Source organism: Aegilops tauschii, chromosome 7 (genome assembly GCF_002575655.3).
Source record: "Aegilops tauschii subsp. strangulata cultivar AL8/78 chromosome 7, Aet v6.0, whole genome shotgun sequence".
In the NCBI taxonomy this organism is placed as follows: domain Eukaryota; kingdom Viridiplantae; phylum Streptophyta; class Magnoliopsida; order Poales; family Poaceae; genus Aegilops; species Aegilops tauschii.
The window spans coordinates 78,830,415-78,845,619 of record NC_053041.3 but is presented as its reverse complement, the minus strand read 5'-3'; the positions used below and the strand labels follow the sequence as shown (position 1 = coordinate 78,845,619).

The window sequence follows — 15,205 nt, the reverse complement described above, 5'->3', positions numbered from 1 at the left end:
CTGGTAGCAAGCGAAATATATCGAGCGTCGCAGGGTGGAGACCAGGGGTGCAGAGACTAGATAACCAAAGGAAAAAACAGCGGCGGGTGATCTTCTCTTCATCTTCACAGTGGTGTTGACAGGATGCAGACCTCTGTCTGCTTGCCTCTTCAGCGACCTGCGCTTTGTGTCGGCTGCCTTTTTACTGTCCTGCTTTGTCCCTTCGGTTGTGGATTTTGTTCGGTTATGTCGCCTGAATCTTTAAGCTTTTTAGCTGCTGTTAGATTTAGTAGTCTTAAGTATATCTGAACCTGAGACCTGCACTGGGTGCTGTTATTTTGGTGGTTTCGTTAATGAAATCGGAGGGAACCCCTCTTTTGACCAAAAGAAAAACAGCAGCAAAGATAGAATTATCCAACAGGTCAAATATTTGTCAGCTAAGGACAAGACAACATACACAGAATGCAACAAACTTCACAATCGCTAAGGCTAAAGAGTCACCAGTTGGTTTCTGATTTCAGCTGTAACACGGACAGAGAGGCTGCCATCTGAGTGGTGCTTTGCTGTTAACCATCCTGCAGCACATCCCTTCCTTATTCCCCAAAACTGTAACTGTCATCCACCCGAAGCTGTCACCGCCGCAGCAGCACAGCCGTCATCTACTCTCGAACCGGCGGACCAAGCAAGCAGGCGCATTGCGACTCTACTGTAGCAGGACAACGCAATGTACAGGGGTATCCTTCCGGGCCGCGGAAGGATGAGGAACATGTCTTCAGAGCTCAAGGAGACCCGCGCTTCGACCTCCCCAGTCCCCGTCTACATGACGTAGGGTTGGTCCACGAAGGCCCATTCGAAGATCTGCTCGTACTGCTCGGCGGCATGGTCCCACGTATGGTCTTTCGTCATGCCTCGCTTCATGAGCCCCTCCCAGGACGGCTTGTGCTCCCTGAATGTCGACATCGCGGTTCGCAATGCCTGCACAATGGTCAAAAGGTAAATTTTCACTTGGAACAACCCGGCATTGGCTAGTTACACAGATCGCAGACACTAGACGCCATTCTGGCCCCCATCGGAGAACCAAACCATGGTATGAGTTATCGTCATAAAAATTAAATTAGCAGAATCCAAGCAAAACGCCTCCGGGCAATCGACTACTATGATTAGTGTAGACAAAGTGAGTCCATCAGGTTAGGTCTATATACAAGGGGCACTAAGGTACCATGCTACAGCCAAGGTCGATCCTATAACCGGACAAGAGCTCAGCAAAAACTTACCCACAACATCTTGTCCACGGTTAGCGGTGAGAACGCCCACCTGCAAGTACAGAACAGTAACAGTTAATTATCACAAGTTGATTTATGGCGCAATGAACCCCCAAGACATTGCAAAAAGATAAACTGAAAGTTAGCTAAAATTGAGCAGTGCGTACCCTGTACCCTCCTCTCCTTTTGCACCAAAAGGGTTGAAGGTCTCGACTGTGTCCTGTTGAATACACGAGCCAATTAGAACATTTGAGTTGGAGCCAAGATAAGGTTAATTTTCAGGGCAGTTGTCTTACTCGGAGGCCCCCAGTTCCATGAACTACAGGAACTGTACCATATTGCATAGCATATAGCTGATTAAGACCACAAGGTTCAAACCTGGATGGCATTAACAATATATCGCAACTGCACAAAAAGAGAGACATAAATGTTTTGAACATTATAATATATCCAAGCTGATAACGAAGGTCTTGTTAAGAAGTTCTCGGCATACCCTGCAGTTATTCTGTGGGAAACTGGAACACTAAATCCAACCCATCCACGGAATTTATCCTTGTAACTCGACTCGGTAGATCTCATCCAGCCTTCAAAAATTGGATCCCCAGATCCAAGCATGACCTGTAAAAATAAGAGTAAAAACCACTGATCAACTGGATTTAGTTGGCTACAACAACAACAACAACAACAACAACAAAGCCTTTAGTCCCAAACAAGTTGGGGTAGGCTAGAGGTGAAACCCATAAGATCTCGTGATCAACTCATGGCTCTGGCACATGGATAACAAGCTTCCACGCACCCCTGTCCATAGCTAGTTCTTTCGTAATACTCCAAACCCTCAGGTCTCTCTTAACGGACTCCTCCCATGTCAAATTCGGTCTACCCCGCCCTCTCTTGACATTCTCCGCACGCTTTAGCCGTCCGTTATGCACTGGAGTTTTCGGAGGCGTGCGCTGAATATGCCCAAACCATCTCAGACGATGTTGGACAAGCTTCTCTTCAATTGGTGCTACCCCAACTCTATCTCGTATATCATCATTCCGGACTCGATCCTTCCTCGTGTGGCCACACATCCATCTCAACATACGCATCTCCGCCACACCTAACTGTTGAACATGTCACCTTTTAGTCGGCCAACACTCAGCGCCATACAACATTGCGGGTCGAACCGCCGTCCTGTAGAACTTGCCTTAGCTTTTGTGGCACTCTCTTGTCACAAAGAATGCCAGAAGCTTGGTGCCACTTCATCCATCCGGCTTTGATTCGATGGTTCACATCTTCATCAATACCCCCATCCTCCTGCAGCATTGACCCCAAATATCGAAAGGTGTCCTTCTGGGGTACCACCTGCCCATCAAGGCTAACCTCCTCCTCCTCACACCTAGTAGTACTGAAACCGCACATCATGTACTCGGTTTTAGTTCTACTAAGCCTAAACCCTTTCGATTCCAAGGTTTGTCTCCATAACTCTAACTTATTATTTACCCCCGCCCGACTATCGTCAACTAGCACCAAATCATCCACAAAGAGCATACACCATGGGATATCTCCTTGTATATCCCTTGTGACCTCATCCATCACCAAGGCAAAAAGATAAGGGCTCAAAGCTGACCCCTGATGCAGTCCTATCTTAATCGGGAAGTCATTAGTGTCGACATCACTTGTTCGAACACTTGTCACAACATTATCGTACATGTCCTTGATGAGGGTAATGTACTTTGCTGGGACTTTGTGTTTCTCCAAGGCCCACCACATGACATTCCGCGGTATCTTATCATAGGCCTTCTCCAAGTCAATGAACACCATATGCAAGTCCTTCTTTTGCTCCCTGTATCTCTCCATAAGTTGTCGTACCAAGAAAATGGTTTCCATGGTCGACCTCCCAGGCATGAAACCAAACTGATTTTTGGTCACGCTTGTCATTCTTCTTAAGCGGTGCTCAATGATTCTCTCCCATAGCTTCATTGTATGGCTCATCAGCTTAATTCCATGGTAATTAGTACAACTCTGAACATCCCCCCTGTTTGATGATTGGTACTAATATACTTCGTCTCCATTCTTCTGGCATCTTGTTTGCCCGAAAAATGAGGTTGAATAGCTTGGTTAGCCATACTATCGCTATGTCCCCGAGGCCTTTCCACACCTCAATGGGGATACAATCAGGGCCCATCGCCTTGCCTCCTTTTTAAAGCCTCCTTGACCTCGGACTCCTGGATTCGCCGCATAAAACGCATGCTGGTCTCATCAAAGGAGTCGTCAAGTTCAATGGTAGGACTCTCATCCTCCCCATTGAACAGCTTGTCGAAGTACTCCCGCCATCTATGCTTAATCTCCTCGTCCTTCACCAAGAGTTGGTCTGCTCCGTCCTTGATGCATTTGACTTGGCCAATATCCCTCGTCTTCCTCTCTCTCGGATCTTGGCCATCTTATAGATGTCCCTTTCGCCTTCCTTCGTGCCTAACCGTTGGTAGAGATCCTCATATGCCCGACCCCTTGCTTCACTGACAGCTCGCTTTGCGGCCTTCTTCGCCATCTTGTACTTTTCTATGTTGACTGCACTCCTATCCAAGTATAGGCGTCTAAAGCAATCTTTCTTCTCTTTAATTGCCTTCTGGACATCATCATTCCACCACCAGGTATCCTTATCTTCGCTTCTCCATCCCCTGGACACTCCACACTCCTCCGAGGCCACCTTACGAATGCAAGTCGCCATCTTCATCCACACATTGTCCGCATCCCCTCCTTCCTCCCAAGGGCCCTCCCTAATGACCCTCTCCTTGAACGCCTGAGCTACCTCCCCCTTGAGCTTCCACCACTTCATTCTAGCGACTTTGGCACGCTTATCCCGCTGGACACAAATCCGAAAGCGGAAGTCAACAACCACCAGCTTATGCTGGGGTACAACACTCTCTCCAGGTATCACCTTGCAGTCTAGGCGCGCACACCTATCTTCTCTTCTCGAGAGGATGAAATCGATCTGGCTAGTGTTGGCCACTACTAAAAGTCACCAGATGTGATTCTCTCTTTCTAAAGAGGGTGTTAGCTACAATCATGTCGTAGGCTAGAGCAAAGCGTAAGACATCTTCTTCTTGATTCTTGATGCCATAGCCAAAGCCCCCATGTGCCCCTTCAAAACCTATGTTAGATGTACCCACGTGGCCATTGAGGTCTCCTCCTATGAAGAGCTTCTCGCCAATCGGTACACTCCTAACCATGTCTTCCAGGCCTTCCCAGAACTCCCTCTTGGCGTTCTCATTGTGGCCTACTTGCAGGGCATACACGCTGATAACATTGAGAACTAAGTCCCCAACTACCAGCTTGACGAGGATAATCCGGTCCCCACGTCTCTTGACGTCTACCACTCCATACTTAAGGCTCTTGTTGATCAAGATGCCTACGCCATTTCTGTTTGCAGCCTTCCCATGTACCACAGCTTGAAGCCGGTATCCTCCACCTCCTTCGCCTTCTGTCCCCTCCATTTGGTTTCTTGGACGCAAAGGATATCAACACCTCTCCTCACCACTGCATCGACTAGCTCCCGAAGCTTCCCTGTCAGAGACCCTACGTTCCAGCTACCTAAGCGAATCCTCCTAGGCTCGGCTAGCTTCCTTACTGGATCTAGTTGGCTACATCACCCTGGGTCCCCCTTCTCTTAGTCTTCAGCCAATGTTCAAACAAGAAATGTTGGAATGGAGATAAGAGCATGTCTGCAGTTCACCAAGCCAATTTTATTGTAGAGTATGTTTGTTGCGCGCACGCATGTGTTTGTATGCGAAAACATGTTGTTGAGTGTGTTAGATCACATAGACTACAGGACATTCCAGCTATAGTGGCACTGCATGGTCAGTGCTACACATATATTTATTGCTTCCAACTTTGTTTCAAAACTTGCAGTAGCATATTACTGAATAGCATTAAAATTCTCATGGAAGCAATAGCTGGAACTTATGTCTGTATTATACTACCCCACACCTACATGTTTGATTTATACTCTAGTCTCAAGAAAAAGAATATGAACTTACAAACTGCACGTCCTCCCTCATGAGCTCTGGAATGGCCATTTTAATGAGATCAATGCCTTTCTGGTAATCCAGTCTTCCAATAAAGCCAATCTGTGAATCAAGCTAATGAGATGATCGGCAAGTTTTTTTTAGGGATTTAAAAAATATATATCTTAGGGGTTTGTATCTAACCAGAGGAACATCCTCCCTTACAGGTAAACCCAGCTCCTTCTGCAATTCAGCTTTACATTTGGCCTGACAAGTATGCCACACCACATAGGATTAGTTAGTGAGAACATCATGGGAAGCAAACTAGCAAAGAAAAAGAAAGTACTAGATCAGATATACATGTTATTATATAGGGTACTATCCACACACCTTTCCAGAGAGGTCATCGACAGAATAATGATGAGGGAGACACTTGTCTGTGGTGGGGTTCCAATCATTAATGTCAATTCCATTTACAATTCCTGCATACCGAAAGAGCAAACTGAATTTATTCTTGCAACCCATCCATCTATTTCTGTAAATATGTTTCAGAAGAAGATAAGTGGATTCAAATATAGTTACCATTCAATACACTTTTTCGGGAGCTTAAGAGCTCATTGAGGCCCTGTCCACCTTCAGCAGTTGTGACCTCCCATGAATAACCCTAGAAACAAAAGATTAAACCATTTCTTAATTGGGTGAAAGACAGGGCAATTGAACTGAAGAACATCCCGCAAAGAAAAAAGAGAAGTATTGAGTATTTCACCTGACTGACGGTCACAATTCGATCTGCTGTCACAACTGCTCCTTTCAAAAAGTTAACTGCCTCACCCTTGTCAAGGGCATGCCTCCTTGCCCATTCTGGAAATACCCATTCTAAAGCTCCATACCATTCAGGTGGCAATCCCAGATCAGGATATGTACTTGCAGGCTCCACACCCTAATGACATTGAAATAACATACAGTATGACGATACGTGTGAACCGACTTACAAAGCCATGTACGGATAATGAAAGGTGATAGACCCAAACCTGATGTGCTAAATTATGTATAACAAGGGTGCTGCGGGAATCTCTGTAAACACCGTATGGTCTATATTTTGCAGCAAGAAGGCTGAATAAAAATGACTGATGTCAGCAACAAAGTTGATTACGTAATGAAAACCAATTTAACATGCAACACTGGCGACAGAAAAGGGGAATACAACATGGCAAACAGCACAAGAACAAAAGGAAATATGCATCTAACATCGATACTTGTACAAAATAAGCCAGCTAGCCAACATCAAGCAGCTACAATTCACCATCTGAAATTGCCCCAAACAAGTAGCGTCCAAACATGCTGAACCATATTCATGACTCGTATAATGGAACAAATGAATTGCCCCATAAGCCTCACGTGGTTCTGACATGTCCTAATTCCTAAAATGCATGCACCATGATCTACCCAAAACACATGCATATCATGACCGTTACTTTTATAGGTGTAACTGCAAATTACTGTGTGAAAGCTTAGGTGGTACCCAGGGTCCGCAAGATACTAAAATCATCAAAACATGCATTTTTCAGATTATCTGAAAACTGGCAGCAGCAGACCACCAGTCCACCCCCTCAGCCGCGAGAAAAGGTACTTCTCCAGTGATCATGCTCATAGTTTGGTGGATTTGGAAGCAGCGCAACACTGTCATCTTCGACGAATCGACCTTGCGCAATCTAGCACTGCTAGCTTACTTGACACAATCAAGGCTGAGGCCCGGCTTTGAGCTAAGGCAGGGGCAGTGGGGCTTGCATCGCTTCTTCCGGCAGCGCCTAGTTCTCAGGGGTGCGGTGTTGTAATTTTGGGTCCCCTCTTTGGGATTGTACATAAACTCTTTTTCTATCAATGCATCAAGACACAAAGCTTTAGGCATTTTCTCGGGGAAAACATCAGATTAGCTACGAACTAGTGAAGTGCAATCTCTGAACTTGTAAATCTCAAAACACATTATGTTTGCCACAATAAATGTTAACTAAAGCTAAAGATAATTGATTGAGGAAATCCTTAAGAGTTATTCCCTCCGGTAACTTTTAGACTCCATAAGCATATATGCAATATAAGAACAGACATGAAAAAAGCATAAAAGAAATGTAGACATGGGCACACTGCAAAGCAGAGAATGAATAAAGGATTGGACTTTCAGATCCACAAACAACGTACACTGGCACAAGGCTGGCATGCCAATCGTTCACAACAAACATGCAATTCTGTCCATAAATATATCCTCCCAATTCAAGGATTAGTGGGGCCTCGCATGCAGCATAGCAAAGGAGTGTGTATCTGAACTGCACGACATAGAGCAGCCGGTCAGCGAGGAGGTACAACTTACGACTTAGTCAACTAGGAGCTTAGTATAGTGTAGTGTACCTGATTATCACCAAAAGCACCAAAATTATCTCCATATAAACTTCCTGGTCTATGATATGACGGATGATCGACAAACACCTGAACAAAAGTGTTGATTGAAATGAGAATAAAAATAAATAGCCAAAATAAATGCAAGCATTAGGCACTTGCTGTTTAGAATAAGAAGTAAACTTATGAACAACTTAACAATGTATATGTCAACATAGGCACTCTTGTAAGGAGCAAAAAAAGTATCACTGGACAAAAATATTAACAGACGATCTGTGGACGGAAAGCCACTGTTTTCGAAGTTCCTGAGAGCTTCTAAAATGATCTTCATTTAGTAAAACAATGGCAATAGTTTGGGGTGCTGTCAGTCACAAGGCCCCCCTCACCTTTTGGTGTCGCCGCCTTAGCATGCTTTTTTTGGTTCTTTTGCCATTGTTAGCTCTTTGAAATAAGTTTGTTGCTTTCTATCTATATGACAACAGAGTGCCTGCCTTTTATTAAGGGACAAAAGTGTCTTCCTTGCACCCACATTTTCTCCTTAGAACAATGATGGTGCACTGAATGCACAGTACTCCCATGATTGAGGCCAAGATAAATGTATATACTCTTAAGTGCAATTGGCAGAATAAAATTGGTACTTTATGATTTTACACCTTATTCACATGAAGTGCTCGGTGCAAACAGAAATGCAAAATCATGTGCAAGCAGTGGTGCCACTGCGTGGCTGTGGGCTCAGCCAACCTACAATTTTTTTCAATAAAATAAACTTTAGTTATCAAATTCCACGTATTAATCCCTGAAAGTTAAAGGCACCGACACCAAAAATACTAGGCACATGCATGACTTCCATGGATATATGATATTTTGACCTTCATGAGCAAGAGTACAAGGGAAATAACAAAAAAGTATGGAAATCACATATGTCTTTGCAGGGCTAAAAGAAGTGTAAACAAGGATAAACAGTTGCTACAATTCAACAGAGAATAAGAAGGTGATTGTGTACCCACCCAATCGACGTTGTCTCTATACTCATGAAAAAAGGTCACTTCATGTGATCCCCCAAAGCATGGAATCTTAATGTGCTTCCCAGTGTATAATGCCTTTGCATAGTTTTTATCAGAGGACCCATTCAAGTATCTTGGCATTACAACCATCACACGGTGACCACGAGCAGCAAGAGCAATTGGTAACGAACCACAAACATCTCCCAGCCCCCCTGACTTTGCATAAGGAGCAGCTTCACCAGTCACAAACACGATGCTACGTGTAACTTTAGCTTGAGGTTGCTCATTCGCATCCATGATCTCAGAATCCTGCTCACTTGCAGCCACAATTATGCTGTCGATGGAATCCTCAGCAATCCCTGGTTGCAAAATGGAAAATATTCATATGGTATATTTGTCAACACCAGAGCGAGGACAGATATTAGCAGAACATGATTAATTAATACTCAGAAGATCACATTCTTTATAAATTGCGTGACAACAGTTTAGCAATAATAAGAATGGTGCAACCTGCATTCTGTTCTCAGCTAGATGCCAAATTCAGGATGTCTGATATACTGCACAGCAAACACAAAGTAGCAGCCCAACAAGTAATCTAACAGAGGGTGAGCTGGGTCTAGTACTCTGCAAAGCACACATGATCCCAGCCTCCCAGGTGCCCATGTGACTTACTGCATGGGCCTCCCATTTTCATTGAAAAACAAGACAGTAATACAAGGGTCTTCAATTTCGATACTACTCCCTCCGTTCCAAAATAGATGACTCAACTTTGTACTAACTATAGTACAAAATTAGTACAAAGTTGAGTCATCTATTTTGGAACGGAGGGAGTACTTCTGTACTCAAAGGTGGAAGCTCCTTCTAGTTCCTGTAATATAAAACAGAAAGAAGCATTGCATTCCTTGAAGGGGGGTGCTCACGTGTCATTTCCACTACAGTATCAGTAAAATCAGTTGAGTGCTGAGAATATACAATTGGAGACTCATAAACCCCAGTGTCATGTTAAGATTTTCCCATTAATAAGTACAGGGACTAACACCATTTTTTGGTAATAATACCAGCCCAAGCAAAGGACAAACTCATCAATTTAACTACGTTCCCAACATGCGTGCACTTGGCCTAGCCTTTTTAGTCCTCTTTCCAGTAGTACTAGTAAATTACGATACCAGTCTAGTGATATGTCTGCTGAGACCCAACCACGTGCACATGCCCCGATACATCGGCGGTGCACCGCTATCGTATCGACACGCCACCCCAATCAATCATCTCACGATCCAATAAAACGTCTAGAAAAATCTATTGATCTGCCCGCGTCGGTCTCGATTTCTATCTAGTGTGCTGGTAAATCTGTACGATCGATGAACAACGAACGTATCACATATATACAACTGAATCGACTGAACATCCGTCAGGAAGAAATCGACAGAAACTTCACATATACAGCACCACTTCGCAGTACCGTATTTGGTAAAACGAAGACGCGGAGTGATCTGAGGATTCAGCCTTGTTTTTTACCTTCGAGCAGGAGGTCGGGCGCGAGTTCCCCCACGCCGGCGTCCGGCAGGGGCGGCTGCGTCGGGGCCGGCGACTGGGCGGGCGCGGGCGGCGGCGGCGCGAGGAAGCCTGGCACGAGCGGCGGGGCCAGTTGCTGCTGCTGCGCGGGGCGCGCCGCGGGGCCCTCCCTGCTGAGCTCGGCGACGTAGCGGCCCCGCGCCAAGCGCCGGAGCCGCGCGCGGACGACGCAGGCGGACGCCCGGGCCGCCGTCGCCGGATCGGCGCGCAGGCGGACGCTGGGGGCGAGGCACCCGGCGCCGACGCCCGTCGCCGCCATGGGTGTGGGCGCGCGGGACAGGGGAGGAGGCGGAGGAGGTGCGGACGCACGGACGGTGGATCGCCCCGCTCGGTGCGGGCCGGGGCGAAGCCTCTCTCTCCCACTGCGGTGCTGCTGCTGCCGCGGGGCGCGCTCCCCGGGGTTTTAGTGCGCTGCCTGCAAAAGCGGATCGGGGGGTTTGCCGGTGGCCGAGGCCGAGGTGATGGGTGATGAGCCGGTGCCGACTCGGTGTGCGCGGGGAGAGAAGAGTGGGAGTGGGGCAAGGCGAGTGGAGTGGCGCGGACGGGCGGAGGGACGGACGGACGGAAGAGCAGCTGCGGTTTTCAGTGGCTGTGTGCGGCCCGTGCCTCCGTTGCCATATCTGGCTGGCTGTTGTCACGGTTTGCTCGTGAGCGGCGCGTGGTATTTTTTTCCGTGGTGAGCCTGGAAAGGCGCGTGCGTTTTCGGTTGGGCTTCTTTTTGTTTGCGTGGAGTGCCGACATGTAGCAGCGTACGCCGGCGAGAAGAGAGCTGGGCCGTGCAAAATGAGAGGATGCCTCGCACACGAAAATGGATCCAGACGATTCTCGGGGAAAAAACGAAGATGGATCCAGACAGTTGCGTGGGTTTTTTTTTTTAGAATAATTGCGTGGGTTTAGTACTTAGTGAAACTCGACTTCTCGCAAAAAAAAGTGCTAGTGAAACTCTGTTTCTAAAAGAAGAACTAGTGAAACTCTTTTGTTTTCAGTTGAAAACTCTCTTTTTTTGCGAGAGAAGAGATATCTATTATCAGAGTTCATCGATCGGAAGTACAAAGCATCTCTAAAATCATAAAAATTACATCGAGGTTCCGAGAGCACCGAACGACCACTACTGCCGCCGGAACGAGCGGTTGACGCGCCGCTGTCGCTGCTCCCCTATCGGAGCCGGCTTGACCTTGTCGATAACAGCCGCGAAGTCTTCGTGCACGTGCCCTTAAGGACCATCGCTCTGGAGCCGCAGTTGTTGCCGCTGAACCCTTGAATAGATATGAAGCATCTGGCACCAAATCTGCCCACATGACAAGAAACCATAACCTCACCTCACCAAGACGATGATAGGAATCTATGCCGGAGCTCCGTCGAGTACGTCCAGATGGACGAACTCGAGGAGGATCAGAGCCCGGAAGACAAACTCAAAAAAGAAGCACGACCATACGTCCGAACGCCGCACCTGCGAGGACTAAAAAAGTACGTAACTTAAACAACTAACCAGAGCGAAGACACCGGGATTCTCCTCCCCGCCATCAGCCGCCGGAGCAGCGGGCAGAGGAGAGAAGAATCCACAGGCTCGCCGACAAAGTTTGGAGGGGAGAGTTTGCCCTAGCCATCAAGGGATGGGGGTGGAACACCTAAGAGCATCTCTAATCAGACTTGGCAAATCCAACCCCTCAAACGTCCGGGCGCATCCACGGACAGGGACCGGTCACCCCTCAAAAACGCATTCCACATCCGGATATCTCAAATTAGAAACTGAAGATGTGTGGTGTCCGCGGGCTGGCGTGCCCGGGCGCCCCCATATCCACCCCATATTTGGGCTGGATATGTGGGTTGTCGGTCAGCCTGGGCGTTTAAGGACCGTTTGAGGGGCCCGTCTGGGTCAAAAAATCGTGACCAGGCGACCCGCTCAGGCGTATGAGGCTGGTTTGAGACGCCCGGCTGTAGATGCTCTAATACCATGTGAGTTGAAAACTCTTTGGTGGGTGGTGCCCCTTGCTCAAAAAACAGAGGGAAAATGTATGTATTTCTTTTCTTTTATAGAAAAGGGTGAGCCTGAGTGCGGCGTTTCGGTGCCCAGGCTTATCTGCACCCGTCCAGGAAACAAATCACAAAAAATAAAAAAAATTCAAAAAATTCCAATCCTTTTTTGCATGATAGACAATTTATCACGTAAGCTCCGCTCAAAATTTTAGCTCATTTGGACTTCTGAGAAGCTCTCAGCAAAAAAGACAAATCGGGTCAGAACAGTGCATGAACAGTAAACATTTTTACAGACCCCGAATTTGTCTTTTTTGCTGAGAGCTGCTCAGATGTCCAAATAATTTGAAAATTGAAGCGTACCTCACGCATCAAATTATCTACCACGCACAAACAAATTGGAATTTTTTGAATTTTTCTAGTATTTATTTTGATTTTTTTGTAAGGGCGGGTGTAGCTGAGCCTGGGCTCAGAATTGGATTACCGGCCCTTGAATGCATTCATTTGATTTTGTATGTTTCTGTTTTTTAACCAAAGACAAACGGTTTGTCGATTTGGAGAAAAGAAAGAAACGACAAAACATAGTACAATGACTCGACAACACCGGCCGACAACGCAAAACGACGTGTCACTGTTTTTGCCGAGTATATTGGGTACTACTAGTCGTGTGTCCGTGAATTTTTCGCCGTCTTTTTCCGGGTTCGCGTGACCAATGATTTATTTAACGACAGTACACATGTGTGGTTATTCAGCAGGATATGATGTGGCGACACTGGGTATTGTGCAGAGCCACTGATACACCTCTCTCGGATGACTCCGCCTCTGCCTCTCCAGCCCCGTCGGCCACCACGCCGCGGTTCACTCCGGCCGCGTCGCCCATCCTAACTCCTTCCCCTTCCCCGCGTCAATGCGCCTGGCCATCTCTGGGCTCGTCCACTTCAGGCACCGGGACATCGCTTTCGACGCTGGGGTCGTCTCCTGCTGGGGCGTCGCGCTCTCCCTGTCGGCCTGGTCACCATCGGCACACGGCCACCGCCGTGTCTGGCGGTACTACTGCCGCATCGCCGTCGAGAACATGCCGGTGCAGTCCTGGAACAAGGAGGCGGGGCAGGATGCGCTCGGGAAGACATGCCACGTCGACTGGTTGGAGCGGCAGACGACCTCCCTCTCCAACACGGCCTGCCTCTTTGCCTGGGTGTGGGCATGGAGTCCGGACGACATCCCCACCAAAAGGGGGTTCTCCATCATCGATCGACCCCTGGACCCCAGGGGCCGCCAGACGCTGCCGGAGGGCTGCCCCCGGGACGAGGGGCTAGAGGGGCCGGATTTCTCTCTGCTCATCCACCTCGACACCACAAAGGACTACACCCCGATAGCTGACCGCGACCCCGAGATGCCGCGCGCCAACGACCCCCAATGGCCGCTCGAGGAGCATATCCGCAGGGCTCGCCACGTCGAGGAAGGGCGGGCTGAGCCGGCTCACGTCCCTCGCGTCGGTGACAGCGAGCATCCTTGTCCGAGGCGCCACGATGACGAAGATGAAGATGATGGTGCAGACCGCGACCGCGGCCGTCGCCGTCGCCGCAGCCGCCCTGGCCCAGCTTGGCGGGGTGTGCTCCTCGGGTGCCGCTCAGGTGGAGCTGCCCGCGAGGACGGGCCATCCAGGCGCCGTCAGGACCAGCGCCATGGCACGTCCAGTGGTGGCCGGCGTCGCCATGGCTCTCCCACTGGCGCACTGTCCGAGTCTGAGGGCACCGAGCGCTCCTACAGCCGCTCGCGCTCGTCGAGGCCGGCACGCGACGGCAACTTGCTCCAGCCACGTTTTGCTGCCGTCGACGTCCGCACCCTCCCTGTCCTCCAAGGTGTGGCTGCTCCCCCTGGTGCAAACGCTGCTGATGCCATCTTTGGCGTACCAGTGGCTTGGCCAGGGGCGATGGACCAGTCCCCCTTCCTGCTGGAGGTGGAGTCCATTTGGCAAGACATCACCCGCACCGACCCTCTGCTGCTCGAGCTCGACGACACGGCCTTCCGTCGTCCGCCGTCTGTCCTGGACAGTTTCGGGGCGGACGAGGCGGTTTGGCCCTTTGTGGACCCGAGCCTGCCGCCCTGGTCTGGGGCGAACCTCACCGAGGTTGAGCTTGGCCTTCCTCCGGTGCGCAGTCCACCTCGCGCCCCCATCCCGGTGGCTTGCCCCTGCAGCCTTGGCCCAATGCAGAGTACATGGGCGCGGGGTCTGCTCAGCCAGAGCTGCCGCTCCTCCCTTTGCGTTCTGGCACACCGGAGCGTCGAGCCTCCTTCCAGCCGGAGCCAGAGATCGACGCCAATCGTCTGGCTTCCAAACTGCAGGCACTGGAGGTGGACGCCAACACCACTTTCCTCAACCAAGTCTTTGGCATGCTCCCCCCATCCATCATGGGGCCACCGCCTTTCAAGTTCAACGCCGACCCGCCTGCTCCGGAAGCAGACACCCTCTTCATCCCCACGCCGCCGCCTGCTGAGGTGGCGCGCCGCTCAAGCACAAGGGTGGCCAAGGTGGGTTTCTCGAAGGGCATGACCCAGCAGAAGAAGGCGCAAGCTAGGCTGGCACAACAGCTGGAGTTCATCGACAAGCCTTCTCAGTTCACGCCGCGTGTCAGGGAGCGCTACGTGGACAGGTTCAAGACGCCGCTGGGGCGGCTCACGACCAAGCTGGCCAAGGCAGCTGGAGTTCTTTCCCCGGCCCGCATCAACCTGCCGGACAAAGATCTCCGCGCTCCTGTTGGAGAGGATGGTAGCGTGCTACCTCTTGAATACTGCGTTGGTTTTTTTTTAAAAAGGAAAGGGTTATGCAGTAAAGTAGCGTAAGTATTTTTCTCAGTTTTTGAGAACCAAGGTATCAATCCAGTAGGAGACGTGCGAGTCACACGCACCTACCCAAACAAACAAGAACCTCGCAACCAACACGATAAAGGGGTTGTCAATCCCTTCACGGTCACTTACGAGAATGAGATCTGATAGATATGATAAGATAATATTTTTGGTATTTTTTATAATAAAA

General features: G+C 49.0%; 1 protein-coding gene across 1 annotated transcript; it reads right to left on the bottom strand.

Annotated features, from left to right (window-relative positions):
- Positions 1 to 354: 354 nt before the first annotated feature.
- Positions 355 to 10,886, bottom strand: LOC109782951 (starch synthase 1, chloroplastic/amyloplastic). The gene is made up of 15 exons (XM_020341607.4): positions 10,138 to 10,886; positions 8,626 to 8,981; positions 7,631 to 7,708; positions 7,424 to 7,548; positions 6,259 to 6,340; positions 5,994 to 6,167; positions 5,810 to 5,891; positions 5,618 to 5,709; positions 5,432 to 5,494; positions 5,261 to 5,350; positions 1,735 to 1,859; positions 1,538 to 1,646; positions 1,409 to 1,461; positions 1,254 to 1,293; positions 355 to 954 (listed from the first exon to the last, which is right to left on the bottom strand). Exons 1-15 carry the CDS (start codon positions 10,451 to 10,453, stop codon positions 796 to 798), a joined length of 1,944 nt encoding a protein of 647 aa, XP_020197196.1. The 5' UTR covers positions 10,454 to 10,886; the 3' UTR covers positions 355 to 795.
- Between the last annotated feature and the right edge of the window lie 4,319 nt (positions 10,887 to 15,205).

Excerpts from the sequence above, each read along its gene's own strand:
- LOC109782951 (XM_020341607.4), bottom strand. The coding sequence starts at position 10,453 with ATGGCGGCGACGGGCGTCGGCGCCGGGTGCCTCGCCCCCAGCGTCCGC. Across the intron at positions 8,982-10,137 it reads GCCCGACCTCCTGCTCGAAG|GGATTGCTGAGGATTCCATC; the intron begins GTAAAAAACAAG and ends TTTTGCAACCAG. Across the intron at positions 7,549-7,630 it reads GTGCTTTTGGTGATAATCAG|TTCAGATACACACTCCTTTG; the intron begins GTACACTACACT and ends TATGTCGTGCAG.